We start from the raw sequence: 20,828 nt of genomic DNA, 5'->3' as shown, positions 1-20,828 counted from the left end.
TCAACTGAATCTGACATTCAGGCATCATAAAGATTCAGTGAGGAACACATTTTTATTTTACTTTAAAAATGTTTTTCATAGTGCCTTGTTTACTAATATAGGGGTTTATTTAGACATGGAATATAATTTATTCTGTTTCAGTCCTCAGTACTTCCTCTTTACCTTCCCTCCTCCCTCCTGCTGTTTACCTTCTTCTATTCTACTGGTCTGTCTTCTATTTATTTAAATCAGTGCTTTACAGACATGCATAAACATGGCATTCACTGTGGTATAATCATGTATGTACATAGCATAATAGGGTCAATTCCATTCTGCAGTTCCTCCCTTTTCCCATCCCTCTTCCCTCCCTATCTATCCCCTTCCTGTACTCTACTGATCTTCCCTCTGATTTCATGAGATCCCTTCTTCTTTCCCCTCTTATTTTGGTGTAGTTTCCATATATGAGTGTAAACATTTGACCCCTGATTGTTGAACCTGGTTTATTTCACTTAACATAAAGTTCTCCAGTTTCATCCATGTACCAACAAATGTCATAATGTAGATTTTTAAAAATCGTATATCAATATGAATTTGGGTCAAATGAATATGAGAATTACTTAATTCCATGCAGATTTTGAACAAGTAGTTAAAAACTAATGTGTGAACAGGTATCAGAATTGATAGATCATAGTAGACACACTCACAGATGGCACTGGCAAAATCATCAGCAGCAGCTCCCCCAGAATCTTTGGAAGGAGATGAATGGCTGTCAGGAAAATCCAATTGTATTGATGAGTCAGATATGTCCCTATTGTCATTCTCATCATCAAATGCTGAGGGAACACTAACTGAGGCAATGGAATTTGAGGCCTCACTTTCACCATCTGGCTCCTAAAATGAGACCAAAATAGTTTTAATTCATTAAGAGGGTTTAAACTGAAAAATATTCTAGGGGTTACTAGAAAAAATGAATGCAAAATTTTAGTATGTTCGTTCTTGTAAAATGCATACTTACTAAAAATTTCAACAATATCATCAAAAAAGAGAGAAGTAACCTATTATTTGAGATAATTGATTTTTAGAGAAATTCAAAGAGCTTTAATTTCCACCCCCTTTGCAACTTGGGACCTCATAATTGTGAAAATATGCCAGGTACTGTGCTAAGAATCTTATTTACTTATCTTCATGAATCCTTACAACTATCCAACAAGTAAATATAAGTATATTCCATTTATTTATAAGAAAACTAATGTTTATAAGGTTAAATAATATTTTATATGTTTTAAACCTAGAAAGTAGGGGAACTAGACCTTGAAGCAAAAGTTTGTTTGATTTTCAAGTGTACGTTCAGCTATGTTACGCCAAATAGTTGCTTGAAAAAATATAAAGCACAATATGGGGGTATTTTTTCCATTGCTTTAAGGTACCTTGAGAGAATGGGTAGTGTGAAAAACCTACACAGAGAATTTTCAAATGATAAAGTGAATGATGGAAAATCAACTTACACAAACTCAAAGGAATAAACATATTTTGATGAAAATCTAGCCTGCTTTCAGTAAAATTACTCAAAGATAAAAACCACAAATTGTGACAATTTAGGTGGCATTCTATATGCTATGGGAAAGCATATCAACTGTTTTTAGTAAACCTGTTTATTGATGACCTCCTCTTTGTGCATAGTGATTCTTGGCACAGAGAGTTGTGCTACCCTGTCAGCGACTGGTTTTTATGAACTTTCTAGCCACAAAAACATGTTCTAGCAGTATATCCCTTTTAAATTAAAATGAAAGGAAGACCCATTTATTCTGTAAATTTCAAAAATATTACTAAAGATAACTAGAGACACCCAGGTGTGTTATAAAACTAATGTTAAGACATCCTGTTTTAATCTTTCTTTTCATCGCTTCCACAAATTCTTTTTTTTTAATTTATTTTTTTATTATTGGTTGTTCAAAACATTACAAAGCTCTTGACATATCATATTTCATACATTTGATTCAAGTGGGTTATGAACTCCTATTTTTACCCCATATACAGATTGCAGAATCACATCAGTTACACATCCATTGATTTACATATTGCCATACTAATGTCTGTTGTATTCTGCTGCCTTTCCTATCCTCTACTATTCCCCCTCCCCTCCCCTCCCCTCCCATCTTCTCTCTCTACCCCATCTACTGTAATTCATTTCTCTCCCTTGTTTTTTTTTTCCCTTTCCCCTCACATCCTCTTATATGTAATTTTGTATAACCCTGAGGGTCTCCTTCCATTTCCATGCAATTTCCCTTCTCTCTCCCTTTCCCTCCCACATCTCGTCCCTGTCTAATGTTAATCTTCTTCTCATGCTCTTCCTCCCTGCTCTGTTCTTAGTTGCTCTCCTTATATCAAAGAAGACATTTGGCGTTTGTTTTGTAGGGATTGGCTAGCTTCACTTAGCATAATCTGCTCTAATGCCATCCATTTCCCTGCAAATCCCATGATTTTGTCATTTTTTAGTGCTGAGCAATACTCCATTGTGTATAAATGCCACATTTTTTTAATCCATTCGTCTATTGAAGGGCATCTGGGTTGGTTCCACAGTCTTGCTATTGTGAACTGTGCTGCTATGAACATCGATGTAGCAGTGTCCCTGTAGCATGCTCTTTTAAGGTCTTCAGGGAATAGTCGGAGAAGGGCAATAGCTGGGTCAAATGGTGGTTACATTCCCAGCTTTCCCAGGAATCTCCATACTGCTTTCCAAATTGGCCTCACCAATTTGCAGTCCCACCAGCAACACGGAAAGACATATGGACAGATGGACATAGGTAATTTTCCACTGATAACTACTATCCCATCAGAAAGTACTCACGGTATTTTCTTCCTGTGTTCCCCCCTTTTTTAATTTCCTTTATTGATTTCTTCCATAATTATTACATGTGTATCATGACCAGGCCCTAGGTTGACTTTGAGTTTGGATGAATTATTAGAAAAGTAACCAAAGACGGAGTATACACAGTTTCTTGCTTCTAATAGTTCATAATCTTGTGTGATAGACATCACTAAACAAATAACTAAGTTACAAAATTATAAGTACCAAAATGGAACTATATGTAAAATGCTTGCAAGCACAGAGGAGGTATTATCTAATACTGCTTTGGGGAATCAGAAATGACATTTGATTTGAATCATAAAAGATGGCTAACTCAACAAATTAAGAATAGGTGAGAGGGCAGCCTTCTAGACAGAGGGGAAAGTTTGCACAGGGAACAATAATTCATGAAAAACAGCACAGCATCTTCAAAGCTACTATGAGTGATAGGATAATATGCTAGTAAAGTAGATTGGCACAATATTTTCTTGTTCTGGAGTTCCACTTTAATTTTCAGATATCTAGATGCTGTGAATTTACCAAGAATTAATTCAAATACCATGTAATCTAGGAAATCTCTGGGAAAATTCCTATTGATATAGCATTAGTGAAGCTACACAAGTATTTTAAATCTATTTATAAAATCAATAAACATTGTTGAACTATAAAAATGACTAAACAGAGGACTTTACTTCAATTAAAATTTTATGTGTTACTAATTCCTTAAAAAATTAAACATGCACTTACATATGACAAAGTAATTTCACTCACAAGTATGGACATCAAAAGAATGAAAAGTAGATACTCAAAGAGATACTTGTATACCAACATTCAAAGAAGCTTATTCAATGTAGCCAGAAAGTGGAAACCAAACACAATGTGGTAAATACATATGATGGAATATTTTTTATCTGTGTAAAGTAATGAAATTCTGATATATACTATAAAATAACCCTGAAAATATTATGCTAAGTAAAATAAGCCAAAGACGAATGAACAAATATTGTGTTTCAATTTATATAAGATACCTAGAGAGAATGTAGAATACAGGTTACCACAGACTGAGGGGATGGACTGGGATTTAACTGCTAAGAAAAATAAAAATGTAATAAAATTGGATACTGGTGAAGTTTGAACAATATTGTGAATGTTCTTACTTTCACCAAATTGTAAATTTAAAATAGTTAAAAATGTAAATTCTGTGGTATGTATTTTACAATAAATATAATTTTTCCAGAAAAAAAATTGTATGTGTTAACAGACACTACTTTGAATATGTGGTTTGAGTAAACAAAGCAAACAAATAAAAGACATTTGTCCCCAGAAGTAAATAGAAGCCTCCAAATTAGTAGCAAAGACACCCACATACCTGTAATTTAAAAATATTTAAGGCTCTGGGTTGAAGGTTAAAATCTATTTGGAATATCTGGAAATGTCACATATCACATTCAGAAAATATCCTCAAAATGAAAGGAGTTTCTCTTTTTAAAATGGTGCATTACCTCCTGTTGATGTTCAAAGTCCTGGAATACAGGTCTCTCCAATCCTAGATCCTCTATCTCTGAATAATTTTCTCCTCCAATGTGTCCAAGTGCTCCATAATCATTATTGGCCCAACTGACTCCCTTACTTCCATTACTCCTGCTACCTCTTCCATGTCCTTCCTGGTCTCCAATGGCTGCATTGTCCCCATTGGCTGCACTTCTTCCATGGCTTCTATTAGCTCTATAGAAGCCATAGCCTCTGGTGGCTCCTTGATTTCCAACACTTGCATCACTACCTTCTTGCATGAACCTTCCATCTCTGCCATAGCTTGCCCTGATAACAAGGGAAAATGAGTGAAATAAGGCCACCAAATAAAAACACATTTTGAGAGTGAACAAATGAAATAAAATTAAAATTTATCTTATACATTATATCTACCATGTCCAGGCATGTTTTAGGTCTATGTGATACTATTGGTGTGATATAGACAAGAAAAATGCCTGTGTCCTGTTAATCTTAAATATTGAACTAACACCACAGCACTGTCAATGACTTAGCTATACGTGAACAAAAGAGGGAAAAATTTTTATTCTTTGTTAGGTATATGTATTAGGTTAGAAGAATAAACATGTATTTGTTTCTTAAATAATAAACTGTTTCATGCATTAGAAACTTCAGAGAGATGTGAATGATCAATCCCATATCTTTGGCTTAATACAATATATTTGTAAAAAATTTTCTTGCAATATATCAAGTTTAAATAATATACTAATTTAAAATATTATCTGATTTTCTAACATATGTAAAGTCTGCTTAGTTAAAAAAAATCTCATTGGTCAACTGTTCCCATCAGGAAGTTCCAGAAATATAAACCTAGTATTTTACAGAACTAAGATAATCATTTAATTATTTTGTAAAAACACCATCCTTCAGAAAATATTGCAATGCTCTTTTTTTTTTTTGCAGAAGAGACAACATTAAATGTATGTGCATGGAGAGATTCTAAAAGTAACGTTATGTTACAATGGAAATTTTGATAGAATTTTAGTTGGAAAAAATCAAATGATTTCTTGGTAATTTCCCCATTAATTAACCATAAGAATCATCATGTTAGTTTTGTTATATAGATGACACTATCTCAGCTGTTTGAGTAATGAATAGCTGTGTTTGAAAAAATATTAGAAGCATTCATTTTCCCCACTTTTCATGCCCATTGTGGTTTTACAGGGTAGAAAGATTTTTTTCAATATTTTTATTGATACATTTTATCACACACAATAGTGGGATTCATAGCTTCAGTGGCATTAATTTTAATGGAAACAAATAACTCCAGTTATAAATAAATAAGCTAATAAATACTTGTTTAAAAAATAATATGCAAATAATGAAAAATTAAGCATTCTGCATTAAACCAATTTAAAATATATTGCTGAAGATCAAACCATGTACTAATATGTAAATGAAATTAACTAATACTTTTGATAATACATCTTAAAAATAAACCAGAGATGCAAATATATCTGAAGTTATAAAACATGGATAGTGTAAGTAATCTAGAAAAACCAACCTTGACCAATTAGGAGCATCATCATAATTATCATTTATGTCATCACCAGATACATCCCTGTTGTCACCAACATCATGGGCTTCACAGACACCAGTTGCCTGATCAACCTGGTTATCCAAGTCATCATTGCCAAAGGCATGGTCATAGGTATCTTCATAAGCATCATTAGAATCCTCATCATTGCCATCAGTATCAGCACCAGCATCATAGAGTTCAACATAATCACCATCCTCTTCAGGTGGCTGAATGACAGGTGCAGGAGTTAACCAATCATTCCGGAAGATTTCAGAGAGTGCATTATAGCCCACCCATTCATTTGTCAAGTACACAGGGGGTGATATTTTTCCTACTTTAAATCCATCTGGAACCTGTGTGCACAAGAAAGGTTAATGTAGTCTCTAGTAGTCTTTCATTTTCTTTTAGATTGTGAAGTTTCCATGCTAACAACAGTTTAAAAAATATTCTCAATTGGAACAAAGATGTTTGCTCACTAGATATAGCCAAGATTTTAGTGAAGATGCCAAAACCCAAACATCAGGCTGTGATTATTAGTGCAGTTTCCAGATCACACAGAGCAAGATTTACTCACTTTGCTTTTTGTATTACTCCTATTTGTCTGCTGAGGAGTAGATATTTACATTTGATGCTGGAGAGCAGAACAGGTGAATTGGAGCTTTATGAACACATTTTCCTTTTGTTTTATTCCCTGATGTTGGGATTAATGTGTCTTGAAATCAGTAGGTTAATTTCCCAGCTTTCATTTTACATTCCTTAGGTTATCTTAAATTATTTCAAACACTTTTTAAAGAGTAAATTAATATAAATTCACCTCTTGTGTTTAGTAGGTGACATATAGCAACTGTTTGGTATAGATATGTGTATGCTAGAGTAGGAGTAACTATAAAAATGAAATGATCTGTAAGCTTACTGCAAAATAAGTTTAAAGATTTTTAATTTATGCAATCAAAGAATACTTTATACTTTACTAAGTATTTTATTTTTTTATATTGTCCCAATACCCAAAGAGTGCTGTTAAAACTTAGACATCTAATTCTTACCCCTTACTTTGAGATCTATGCTTATCTGCTTACTACCCTTCTCTGTCCAATATGTTCTGACAGAAGAAAAGTGAAGATAAAATAGTGTCTGATCAATTAAGGATTTTTCATTTAATTTTTAACTTCTAAATTTTGTATTCTGAATGTTCCCATAGTAAAGAAAATCATTTTCAAAACAATACAAAATTAAACTCTTTAACCTTTCCCTCCTTAAGTGAGTATGATAAAATGTACATCAAAACAAATTAGAAATTAAGAACAGATATAAATGTGGTAAGATGGACACCTACATGGACATCAATTAGCAACTTCTGATCAATAGTAGAATAAGGTGGTGATGACTGAGACCTCCTCCCAATCACAGGACTCTCCTCCTCAGAAGATGATTCTATGGAATTCCAAAAACATGTTAGTAATAGTGGTGATTACACTGATTGCCTTCATTTGTTAGTATATCAGTTCAATTCCATGTTTTTCTTGTAGCCTCTGTAATTCCATTCAGGAAATATCACCTGATAAATACTCATGGGCCCAGAATCCTAAGATTTATTTACTTATGTAGGTATGTATGTATGTACTAGGGATTGAACCCAGGGGTGCTTAACTACTGAGTCACATCCCCATCCCTTTTTCTTTTTTAAAAATTTGTTCTAATTAGTTATACATGACAATAGAATACATTTTGACACATTGTACACAAATGGAGCACAACTTCTCATTCTTGTACCATCCCTTTTTTAAAGTATTTTATTTAGAGACTGTATCTCACTAAATTGCATAGGGCCTTGCTAAGTTGCTGAGGCTGGCTTTGACTTTGTGATCCTTCTGCCTCAGAGTCCCAAGCTCTACCATCAGAAGCAGTAGTAGGCTCAAATATTATTCCATCTGTAGACTCACATGACATTTTTGTTTTCAATATTTGATGTATACTTTCTAAATATTTCTCCCTATCCATGTAAGGTTTCTGTCTCTCTTCTATGTAAGAATGGTAACTAGATTGACACATTTTTTAAAAAATGAATGTTGGGGTTACCACTGGCCTCACATACTCACCTAGAAGAAAAAGAGACCAACAGTGTATTAGATAATGATAGATTGGCCAAAACTCTCAGGAGTTAATTGTGCAATCTTAAGCCCCTCCAATTTTCATCTAGAGATATATCTTCAACTATTTCAATAGAGTTGAAGAGTCAACTACTGAAAAGAGACAAAACTTCACCCTTTCTCCAAAGCTGGGAACTTTCTATATGAGTAGATCTGTGTAGTAGATCTTTCTGCAATGATAGAAATGTTCTATAACTTCACTATTCAATACGTAGCCACTGGTCACATATGAATATTGAATACTTGAAATGTGATCAGTATGCCTGAGAAGTGAACTTTTAAAGTTTATTTTTCTTTTCAGTTTTCATTTTAATTGCCACAAGTGGCTAGTTGCTTTCACACTGGACAGCTAAACTCCATAGGATAAATATTTCCATTTAAAACACAAATTTATACAGGTTAAAAGTGTAGCTTTTGACATTAATTTTAAAATCTAGTGAAAATAGTTAAAAGGCTCAAAAATCCATACATCTGGATGAGCATGTTCAGAAAAAAGTTTCCCTAAGGGAACATTCAGGTCACTATTTATTGTTTTTGTGTACTAGAAATTAAACACAAACACTACTGCCCCTCTTTTATTTATAGCCTTAGTATATACAGCCAAAGTGTAGCCACTACAACTCCGAAAAGCACACATTTATAAACACTGCTGTCTTTTGAGAACATTATAACAAACTCATCTTACAATGTATATCCTTATTTTCTGGCATTGTAATTTTCCCATTTATTATTTTTCTACAGAAGACTATGTTTTTGAGTCTTTTGGTCTGGCAGTAGACTAAATAATAAGTTTGGGTCAGTGTCTTATGATTTTGAGGCACACCTGTATAGTAAGGTCATTTCCTCTGTGATGAAACCTATAATCTCATGGGAATATCAAATGGTCTATGTAGTAAATAGAATAATATAACAGAATTTTTGAATTGAAAAGACATTTAACTATTATCTGCATAGATGTTATTCTCTCCTCCATCCTACCAATATTCATGACTATTGTGGTGCTTAATCCAACATTTATTTCAAAGAGGCAACATAAATAGACCCTAAATTTTTAGTTGTTTATCTAGTAGTAGTAAAGTTAGCCCTAGTTGAGCCAGAAAGATAAGATTCTTAGAAAAAAAAATCCTAAAATCACTCCTCATTAGGCTTCTATTACATATAAGAACATAGTATTTCTGCACAAGAATAATTTAAAATAATTTTGTCACTATATGCCTCTTAAGGTGAAAAATGGGGTTTTTAATTTCAGATCTTTGAACATTTGGTTTTAGATGTTCTTTTTATATTAACATTTTAATAAAATCTGTATGCACATTTTAAAAGATGACTTAGGGACTTGTTCAGGCATTTCCCACTTGCTTAACTTACCTGGCTTTCTTTTTTTAAACTTTGTAATGCCAGATTTTATGACTCAAGGCATAACTTTTGGTTTTGTTTATCACATTCCACAAAACTATAATTCATTTAAACTCTCGAAAGCACATGTTAAAATACTTGTTTGAAATTCATATCACAAATTTTGACTTTATTTTATGAATTGATTATTTTTTCATGTATTCTGAATGAAACTATCAATTTGTAACATTTAGAAATATTTGTGAGGTATTATGTATATCATATTTTGGGGAGGTGAAATAACAAGCTGACAAAACACACTCTCACAACTATTCCTGCCAGTATTGTAAAAGTTGCCTATAAATGTTAGCTTGGAGATGCATGTCTCAAGTTCCATTTCCATCATTTTGACACCGGATATAGTAACTAAATAAAGTTAAATTATCTACCTCCACAGAAATATTCCTAACTACTACTCAACTGCTAAAATACATTTCAGAAAAATACTTCTACTTCTCAAAAGACACCAATGACCACTGAATGATCAAATCCAAAGGCCTATTCCTACTTTGCCTCCCTTATATTTTTTATTCACTCTGTAATGAAATTCTTCTTTCTTGACTTCTGAAATATAAATTGTTAACCATTAACATTATGTTTTGACTGTTGAAACTTTGTGTTTTGAATCACCTGATGCTTCTGGGCAAATTTGAAGATTTTGTGAACTCCTTTGTCTGATGTCAATGGGCTGCTGAGCTTCTTCCAAAAGAGATGGTGGAGGAACACTAAAGAAAAGATGGAAAAGCATGTGCAATGTGCTAACATTCATAAGGGGAATGTACAACTTTTCATAAGGACCAACAAAATAGTTATATATATATATATATATATATATATATATATATATATGTCATACTGAAGAGAAATCGAGTATAAGTAATCTTTTTCAACTTCCAATTTTCTCCAAACTTGTTACATTATCAAGAAGAGAGAAATGATTTTTGAAACAGAAAAAAAACACGTTTCCATATAGCCCCTTTCCTTCACATGCCATATTTATTTCTTAACATTTGTATAAACTTTCTTTAAGGTACTATTCAGACATTATTACCTGAGAAACACAGTGAAAAACTTACAATGTTTAACATGGTAAATCTATTAAGTTATTAATATGTCAAATATTCTACTATTATTTCTTGATTTCAAATGCTTAGAGCTTACATTTAATGCACTATTCATGATTTAGATGGGTGGATAGAAAGGGAGGAAACTTTAGTCCTTGCTATTCAAATTCAAATATCATGCTACATGTTATAGTCACTTTGGCTTTTCTATATGGGAAAGGTATGTATGTATATGTATATGTATCTGTGATATACATACACAACACATATAATATATATATATATATATATATATATATAAATATCTACATATATATATATATAAATGATCTTTGAAAATTACTAAAGATCACGAATAGTACAAAGATAAAAATATAGGGACTGGTGTCAATGTCACATATGATATCTTATTCATAAAATATTGAGTCTTAGATAAAATTTTGTCTCTAAAGTCATTTTCAGGCTTGCCCATTCTGTGGCATTAGCTTCTGCAGATGGGGATAAGACTTGTGTGTGTTTATCATGTAGTACATGCAAGAAAACTCACTTGAAATTTCAAGTTATTTGGTTGCCAATTACTAATTGAAAATTGACAAATGATTCAAATAATTGTTTTATTTATATTGTGGATTTTGCTAGCTAATTATCAACTAAATGATATGGGGACTGGAGTAAGACCAAATGTGAAAGATGTAGTTATTGAATCATTGTAGTTAAGTTTTAAATGTGGGACAATCATGACAGTGCTGGTGATGTTGTCATTGATATTTTAGTTTTTGTTTCACAGAGCACTTCGTGTCAAATAAACAAAGTTTACTTTTCCATGTGATAATCATGAATAACTTGAATACAAAATCAGACACATACCTTGAATTGAACTTGACACGGTGTGGACGTTGTGGACATTCCTGGTTATAAGGCACGGAAGCTGGCATCTCTTGGACCTTGAAGACACAATGTAATTCTTAGGTAAAATTCTCAATCATAAATTATTTTGAGTTACTAATTTAAAAAATGCCATTCTTTATATATATATATATATATATATATATATATATATATATATATATATTTATATATTTTTATATATATTTTTATATATATTTATATATATATATTTGTTCACAAAAATATGACTTATAAAATATAATTTTTATAGATAGTTTCTATTTTCATAGTTATTTATAGTACAACATTGGAACTGCTTAGCTGTAATTTCTTTTTTCTTTTTTTGGTACTGGGGATTGAACCCAGGGGCACTCAATCACTGAGCCACATCCCAAGCCCTTTTTGTATTTTATTTAGAGACAGAGCCTCACTAAGTTGCTTAGGGCCTCATTAAGTTGCTGAGCTGGCTTTGAACTCACGATTCTCCTGACTAGGCCTCCTGAACTGCTGGGATTATAGGCATGCCCAACCACCCAGGTTAATTTCAAATGATTCCTTTGAATTTTACTATACAAACAGATTCTTGAGAGCATATTATCAAAATCACTCATTTTGTTGTTGGGGAATCTGTATCCCAAAGAAGGAAAATGGCTTTTCTAAGAATATTGCATGAAGTCAAAGAAATATCTAAAATCAGAATGCAGGCCTCCCAACTCTTAATTTAGTTTTTTTTCCATGTTATCACATTAATTTTTTATATCAAGTCCATACTTCTCACTCAAATTTAAGAATTTAAGTTAAAATTTCTTACATGTTTAAGCTAATCCTAGATTTTGAAATGCTGTCACACATACATGCACATCATTAAAATCTCTCAAAAATCAAAATTGTCTCACTTTTAAAAGTCCCTTTTTAATTTTACAGTTTGTACTGTCATAATCAGTATTCCAAATACTTTTGCTTCTCAATAAATTTGGATTTTACTATTTATAAATCCATCCAATACAGCAAAACACTCAAGAAAGGGCACATATAATGAGCCAGTTTTCATCACATCAATGAGGCAAATTTACTTTCTGCCAATATTGGCAGAGAGGGCCATGAAATGTTTCCTTGCTTCATGCAGTTTTATATACCTAGGTTTCTACTCACAATAGTTTGTAGCTACTAAAAATATAGATCATTCTGTCATGCAACGAGAACATCACACTAAATTCTTTAGAAAGGCAATTTCAACATTTTACACTTTAAAAAAATCTAGCATTTTCATGCTGATAAAATCACTCTATTTTCTAGAAACTGTAGTAGCTTTAGTATACTATTTTTCACTGTGAAGTGACTTTTTCAAGGCTGTTTTTACACTCCAGCAAACAGATTGATGAAAAATGAAAAATCTTATCAATCTTCCACATGTTTTACTAATGAGTGTTTCCAAATATAACCAGATGTTTGGCAGTATGCAGTTTAAATGTCTACCTGACAAACTTTTTATACCTTCAGTACAGATAGCTGGAGTCATATTGACCCAATCTAATCCTTTTGGTTTTATGAAGGTGATCTCAAGAGGTTTATTGTATTGAATTTTAGGTATATATGTATGTATGTATATATTTGAGGCAGGGTATTGCTGTGTTGTCCAGGCTGGCCTTGAGCTCTTGGACTCAAGTGATCCTCCCACCTCCAAGCAGCATGCTTTATCACGTCCAGCTTAAGAAGTTTATTGACACTCTTAAACCAAAGGCCAAAATCACTCAAAACAGATATGGCTCAAAGTGGCAAACACAAGGCCTAATATGAGCTGTCTATGTCTGGTCTAATAAATGGGAAGAGGAGCATTATTAGTAAAAATGGCTTATAATATATTCTCAAATAAACACAGCTCATTAGATTCCCTGCTTACAGTCTCGTACTTAAATTGTTACCTAAGAGTATAAGGGAACTCATTTGCTAATACAGTGAAGAAAACATATTGCCTCTTCTCATTAAATAATACAATCTACTTCTGCAAATGATTCGTATCTATAAATAAATATTTTAACTATTCACTTCAGAGGAAGGTTATTATTGGGGAATTATATTTAAAAGGTGAACTTTCCATGAAAGACTTCATAATAGACTCCTATGAAGCCTCTTTTGCTAATGAATATCTTATGCTAATTAGGAACAACAATGATGCTCCTGATTCACCATCAATAGAGTGGGAGTTTATGTTCTTTACACATTCACCCAATCCATCTTAGTGACTAAGACTTTTTAGATGTCTGGCTGTTAGGAACACTGGCAGTGATAATACTACCTTGTACACATAAGAACTGAACTTACCACACTGGCCTCACCAAATCATGTGCTAATTAGGATACTGTTAATGAAGTCATGGAAACAGAAGTTAACCTGGATGCTAGAATGAACTAATTATTCCCATAAGTGTGAGGAAATAAATCACAGATTAAATTATCCAAACTCTGTCACAAACGGTATCCCAGAACAGATACAATCAAGGAGAAAGTTATGCCTATTTATGTTATCCACATTTTTATGGGCAATATTTCTACTTAAGGAATGACTGACAAACTATGATCTTTCAAATTATGGGCATTTTGTAGACATTTTATTTTAAATGAGTGAAATAAGCCTGTTGATTTAAAAAAATGATGCTATTTGTTGGTGATGATAAAATTAAGTTTTCACAAGAAAATTATAATTTTTCAACTTATATCTGCCACTGAGCACTTGACAGCTTACAAATACTCAATTATATTCATGATGAAATTGCTAATGATATTAACATTTTTTTTTTCATATTGTATAATTAAACATGCAAGCATTTGGGAAGATCAATACAGGCAGTTAGCCAATATTTTTCCAACTGACAAATGCATAAAGTGAAAATTCATGCATAAGCAAAACATCTAATTCCAGCACAAGATAGACCAATGCATTTTAATATTACTAATTATACAGAATTTCATTGATATGTCTTTAGATTTCATTTCTTTAGTTTTGGTATATCAAAGAATATGCACAATAGTTTGGGATATCTACAAAAAGTCTCCCTTTCCAACTATCTATATGTGAGAAACTAGATTTTATTCAATATACTAGAACTAAAACATCATATGACAACAATTAAATGCAGAAGCAGATATGAGAACCCAGCTGTTTTCCATTAAACAAGATAAATTAAAGAACTCTGCAAAGAAATAAAATGGTTACATCTCTCAAATTTTGTTTTAGAAAATATAAATATTTTTCATCAAAATTTATTTATTATATTAACATGTAATCATTTCATTATTTTTGAAATAAATTAGTATATATTTAATTATTTTGTTTTAATTTCTACTGTTAAATATTGAATAATATACTCTATATGATAAACAAAAGCTTTTTGGAGTGCTCAATATTTAAGATTATAACAGTTTCTAAGACTAAAAAGTTTAAGAACCAGGACTGGGGTTATGACTCAACAGTAGAACGCTTGCCTAGCATGTGTGAGGTGCTAGGTTTGATCCTCAACACCACACAAAAATAAATACATAAAATAAAGATATTGTATCCAACTACAACTGAAACAAAATATTTTAAAAAGTTTAAGAATCACTGTTATATGCTCCTCCTAATGTCATAGAAATTCATTTTGAGAAATTTACCTCATCTTCTCTAGGGTTTGGATCATGTTGCTGTGATGGTTCTATTTGTACTTCTGCCTGAATTGAATGAAATACTTCATCATTGTCTGATGATTCATCTTCTTTGTCCTTTGAAACAAAAAGTAGCATAAATATTTTAATTTTTGTTAAAATACAAACAAAAGTAACAACTGCATCATCATAATATACAGTTGAAAAGATTAATTTCCAAATTTTAAAACTGATTTAAACCAGTAGTTTCTAAGAGTTTTGAATTAGGATCTCACTTAAAATCTGAGGAATGCTACAAATTGTCCATAGAAAAATGCATATAGAAACAGATTTGCATATGTTTTCAGGGGGATTGCTAACCTACTGAAGCTCATCTGTGGGATCCAGATTAAGAATTTCTGCTCTAAGCCTTGATTAACTCATAATCCTCAATAAAGCTTTGCATTTACTAAACTGTTAGAAACTCCAACGTTTGGTCATTTTGAGTAATGAAAGATCTATCTGTGGTATAAAGGTGTTAAAGTTCCTCCCTAATTGATCTCCAAGAATTCAGGATATTTTTTTTTTCTTTTAGGTCAATCAGTATTATCCCTTCAAGTCAAAGAGGGTAATGAACACATGTTTTGTGTGTGTGTGTGTATGTGTGTGTGTGTGTGCGTGTGCATGTGTGTGTGTGTGTTTTCTGATGGTGAGCCGAAGCATCTACAAATGCCTCTAAATTTTAAACTAAATTTCAGGTATTTCAAAAGACCTATGACTTCAAGTATAGGTAGTTTCAATACTTTTCTTTTGTGATTTATTAAGGATCATACAAAAAGATTTGAATGATTGTTCAAGATGCTAGGGTCATGGGATTGGTATCTATTATTTATTAACTTTTCCTTCTATTATAAAATGGCTTCTCACATATATATGAAAACAATATATGACAATAAGTATGTGTTATGTTGGTGATACCCGACTTTTGAGAGATAAATAAAGGTGTGTTTTTTTCCCACTAATGAGAGCCCATTATATCTTCAGTGGTTAACAGCGTTCATTGAAAATATTAGCATGTTAGAGGCTTTAATTTCTGGGAAATATCACCATTCCAGACTCATACTTTTCCTTCTCCATCTGCTTTCTTTCTCTTTATATTCTAGGAGTTAGAAGGCCCCATTTTGGCCTTTCTTTTGCTGCTTTTACTTTTTTTCATGCTAAACATGCCAGGGAATTAGCATTTGTTCAATTGATTCCATGTGCACAAACCTAAAGAATTCTTATGTAGATATTCAGACAAGGTTCATTTGTAATTACCACATGAATTGTTATTAGGTAAGTGGAAGTGGATAACAGTGTTTAATTTAGTATCATCACAGTAATTCTTTTACATAAATGGGGAAAATAGAAAGTTTTTCTAATCTTGTCTAAAATCATTAATTTGCTTATCAAGCTCACAAACTATTATCATTAAAGTTGCCAAATTAAATTCAACAGCTCCATCAAATTGCATTCATTTAAATTATAAGCCTTTGAAAGAATGAAGATTTATTCTTAAATAAGAGATGTTAACACAATGTATTGCATATTTCAAAAGGGTGCAGAGACCAAGTTATAACTTGTTTCATGGTCTGTGCAGTTATACCATTGATTAATTTTGCAAAATGGGTGGTAATTCTTTTTAAACAAGTCATAAACCTGGTAAATACTGTCTACAAAATGTTTGGGAAACTACTTTTCCTTCTCATTATAATATGTACAAAATTTGTATTCATTTATTCACACAGTCTAGCATTCCACAGCAAGAAAGAACAAATAAAATAACTTCAGGGATAGAGAAATATAAAACACGTATCTTTGAAATTTAAATTACGAAAGTAATGTTTAAATATCAAAATATGCATATAGTATCTCTTTACTGGTTAAGGGGATACTAATTAGAAAACAAATAATTATATTTTATTTGGTTTTACAGAAGAAAAAAAAATCAAACATCAGAATTTTTCAGTCAGTTAAAAATGCCAAGCACTCTTACATTTTCAACTTGTCTCAATTCCTCCTCATGCTGATTAAAGATGTCCTCCCATCTGCGTTGGCGCCTTTGCCTGCAAGCTTCTAAATCTGAGAGTTCAATTTCTTCATGTTTCCGTGATGACTTTATCCTAAACCTCTTTGGTGACAGTCTTTTTGCCAGAGCTTGTCTTAGACTAGAAACTTTTGATTTTTTCTTCCGAGCCTGTTCTGGTTGAGAGTAAAACATGTTTGATGACAGGTTTTCCATCAGGGTTTGCAGCAGACCAAGTGGCTTTGAATTATCTGAGTTTGGTGCTCGGAGCAAGTCTCTTGATAGTCCTTCTATCAGTGCTTGAACTGAGTCAACTGCCTGTGAGGGCTCTAGTGCCCAGCCCTGTGCCTGAGAGGACCCTTCATTTTGCTCTCCTATTGGAATGAGCACCTGAGTATCCAAATGTAGTGGCAACAGCACATGGTGGTTCTGTGACAGTAGAGGCAGGAACACCTGGGCATGTACTCTCAATGACTCAGGTTCCTCCCCCTCTGCCTCTGCCTGTGCAGGCTCAGCAGCCTGTTCCTGTACCTCTGGCTGTTCAGGTGCCTGGTTTTGCTCCAGATGCTGTTCAGGGACCTGATTCTGCCTCTGCTGTTGTCCAGCAGCCTGGCCCTGCCTTTGCTGTTGTTCAGGAACCTGATTGTGCCCATGAAATTCCTCTGGCACCTGATCTAGATCTTGAGGCTGTTCTGATGCCTGGCTCTGGATGTGGGCCTGAGTCTGCTGCTCTTTGGGTTCTGGGGTGTGAACCTGTAGAGGCTTAGGAACCTCATCCTGAGCCTGTAGTGGCATGACCACCTGGACTGCCCTCCGAAGTCGTGGAGGTGCCTTCATCTGCATGTGCAAAGGCTTAGATGACTTAGACTTAACTTGAGCCTGTAGTGGCATAAACACCTGAGCTGCCCCATGTAGTCGTTGAGGTGCCTGAGCCTGCCCTTGTGGAGGCCTACGTGTGTTGTCCTGAGCCTGTAGTGGTGTAAATACCCTGGCTGCTCCCTGTAGTTGCTGAAGTGCCTGGATCTGTGGCTCCTCTTGATCAGGTAACCACCTTGGCTGAGAAGGTTCTCCATGCAGGACTCTAAGTGGTCTGCATCTGCTGCTGGTTGGCAATCTCAGAAGCTCATGAGTACAAGAGGGCCCTCTGAAATAAACAAATGATTGCCACACAATTCGAAACTTTAGTGGAATGGAGTCATTCAAGGAACTATTATTTTAAAATATATTTTCTATGAAAATATATATTTTCAGTAAATCTTTGTGGAATCATTCTTGTAACATCTGAACTATCTTTTTGCAAACATTTATAATGCTTAATGTATTAAATTATTAGTGGAGTCTGATAATATACTTTAAAAATATCTTTTAATTATACATGTACAAAATATCTTTATTTTGTTTATTTATTTTTATGTGGTCCTGAGGATGGAACCCAGTGCCTTACATGTGCAAGGCAAGTGCTCTGCCATTGACCACAACCCCAGCCCTGATAATATACTTGATTATTCTATTACCACTTATTAAGGTGTCATTGAGTAGTCATGAAAATTCTCAACATTTCCACTCAATATCTCATTGAAACAGAGATCTGGCATATAGTTGTTCTGAGTAAAAGGCAACAGTATGGAATCAATTGCCATGTGTAAATTGCTACCATAAAATATATATGCAATTTGTTTAACACACCTGAATCTTCTCATGGTGTACTGTTCCTTAATAGCTTCTTCTCTTTCAAAGACCAGAGGTATCCCTTTTTTATGAAAGAGAAAGAAATAATGTATAAACACTCAGTGAAATGCATTTAATTTAATCCACCTTAGTTACTGTGTATACTCTAAATGCTCAGGATATAGAATTTACAGAGGCAAGAAGGCACTGAAGAAAGTAGGCCTTCATAAACACTTGCTTGGTACTTTATACAATATTCTATCAGGCCCACTTTTACAATATAGTACTGCTATTACAGGCAGATTAATTTTTCTGGACATAGGAAAGAAAATTTGGCTACACAATTGCTACAATTCTAGGAAAAGAAGCAAGAATGGGGCAATAAAAGAATGAGACAAGAGAAGCTCTAGATGGTTGGTGGGCATAGCTTCCAGCTATATGATCTATATGTAAAACTTTGTGGCTCAGGATTAACATTTAGTCTTTATAAGAAGAAGATAAAACCTTCATTTTGGGTTTTATACTTAATACATTTAAAATATTCATTTTTTCTATAAGTTTTGCTGTCACTACTGAACTATAGAAGCTTATCATCAAGAGCTTTGCTTTGGATTTCCTATATTAAAATATTGGGGACACTATGTTTACATTTTTCAGGGTAACCTCTATCTAATTGGGACTTTTCCTATAGGTAATGTTCTGGACATTTTGCAACTCCAGATATTAGGAAGTTATCAAATAGACTTATGGTTTTTCTGCACTCATTTGGGATTGGTTGGCCTCTGTAATGCTGGTCCAACGATTTCATCACTAGAAGCATAAATAATCTGGCTGCTCCTTACTTGAAAACAGGATACTTATAGTTATGCAGATAGAACAGCACCACTATGATAAATCCTGGAGTTGATCTGAGGACACCTGCTATCATTGTAGTTTCTCCATTTCAACTCCATTGTTTCCTTGGACCTAGCCTGTGGTATCTGAAAGTAAATGTAGAATGTGCCACAAAACAAAGTTAGAGCTTCCAGACTAGTTTCTCCTAGGACTGGTGGAAAGCCATCTTGTCATTTTGAACATCAATAGATAGAATTTTGCTTCTGTTAGTATAAATTAATTCCTTTGATTATATCTCATAGTTGGAGATAAGTACATAACATGAGCTTTATGTGATATACAAACATTACTTCAAATTGGCAGTTAATAAATGATTAAGTACAAACCTATTTATCTCCATAGAGTCAATTAAAATATCTTTATTAGGGCTTTACTTAAAATGACATTATCACATGATGAAATTCTATTTGAGACTTTCAATGTCTTCATAAATACAAATGCTTGCCAGATATAACTAGGAGCAATGAATAATCTCATATATAAACACTCAGGCAAAAGTTAACCATTAGAATAAATTGTTGGAGAAACTAAATATTGAAGGCCTCAGACCTTTTATTTTCAACCTAATTTTTTCCTAAAACCAGTAAATTCTGATATCATCTGAATATTCATTTCAGTGAAATGAAACCTCATAGATTATACCTTTTTTCTGTCTCTTTTTAATGATTCCAGTAAGATGTTTTGTTAATGACTCAACAACATGGCGTTCATTTTTTATGTTCCGAACAAATGGGTGGTGAAGCATGTTTGCAGAAGTAGGGCGAAACAGGAAGTTTTTTATCATGCACTTTTCCATGAAATTGTGGAACTTGCGGGACCTAAAATAAATGAATAAAAGGAAAGAAAGAGCATTTTTAGGCTTGCCATACCTCTATCCACCCCCAACCCCATCCATGCCTCTCTGAAAGTCATTTTTTTATAAGAGTTGTCTCTAGTTATCATAGTCCTTTCAATCAGCCAATATCCTGCAGTTTAAAAATATACATTATAAAATGAGGTCATTTAAACCTCAGAAAAAGAAAGTATTTTCTACCCAAATAATAGTAAATATTTCAATGGCTTCAGAAGCATGCACATAGTAAAAACACATATGGTATTCTGGCAATTAAATGGTTAATGTGTGTATGTGTGTGTATGTATGTGTGTGTGTGTGTGTGTTGTGTGTATATATATATATATATATATATATATAT

At 33.1% G+C, this 20,828-nt stretch overlaps 1 protein-coding gene and 1 long non-coding RNA gene across 15 annotated transcripts in view; one reads left to right on the top strand and one right to left on the bottom strand.

The window, feature by feature from the left end:
- Positions 1-20,828, bottom strand: part of Nrk (Nik related kinase) — a 128,516-nt gene that overhangs the window by 25,930 nt on the left and 81,758 nt on the right. For 5 of the 6 annotated variants that reach the window (XM_058571610.1, XM_058571611.1, XM_058571613.1 and 2 more), the window contains exons 11-20: positions 20,278-20,453; positions 18,760-18,823; positions 17,044-18,217; positions 15,039-15,146; positions 11,368-11,444; positions 10,067-10,161; positions 7,228-7,325; positions 5,880-6,247; positions 4,330-4,645; positions 684-870 (exon numbers count right to left, since the gene is read on the bottom strand). In XM_058571610.1, coding sequence (XP_058427593.1) covers positions 684-870; positions 4,330-4,645; positions 5,880-6,247; positions 7,228-7,325; positions 10,067-10,161; positions 11,368-11,444; positions 15,039-15,146; positions 17,044-18,217; positions 18,760-18,823; positions 20,278-20,453 — 2,663 coding nt within the window. The remainder of the gene's footprint in view (positions 1-683; positions 871-4,329; positions 4,646-5,879; positions 6,248-7,227; positions 7,326-10,066; positions 10,162-11,367; positions 11,445-15,038; positions 15,147-17,043; positions 18,218-18,759; positions 18,824-20,277; positions 20,454-20,828) is intronic. The other variant, XM_058571612.1, reaches the window with a different exon arrangement.
- LOC124076710 (uncharacterized) overlaps positions 1-20,828 on the top strand; it is a 170,100-nt gene that overhangs the window by 76,235 nt on the left and 73,037 nt on the right. For 2 of the 9 annotated variants that reach the window (XR_006846420.2, XR_006846430.2), the window contains 2 exons: positions 11,288-11,469; positions 15,053-20,787. The exons of 4 other annotated variants lie outside the window; for them this stretch is intronic. This is a non-coding gene — a long non-coding RNA (uncharacterized LOC124076710). Of the gene's footprint in view, positions 1-11,273; positions 11,470-15,052; positions 20,788-20,828 lie in introns of those variants that run through there. 3 more of the 9 variants (XR_006846423.2, XR_009224592.1, XR_009224593.1) reach the window with 2 other exon arrangements.

Source organism: Marmota monax, unplaced genomic scaffold (assembly GCF_021218885.2).
Source record: "Marmota monax isolate L192 unplaced genomic scaffold, Marmota_monax_Labrador192_F-V1.1 WCK01_AAM20220418_F8-fsc00050, whole genome shotgun sequence".
Lineage (NCBI taxonomy): Eukaryota > Metazoa > Chordata > Mammalia > Rodentia > Sciuridae > Marmota > Marmota monax.
This window is presented reverse-complemented; position numbering and strand designations above follow the sequence as displayed.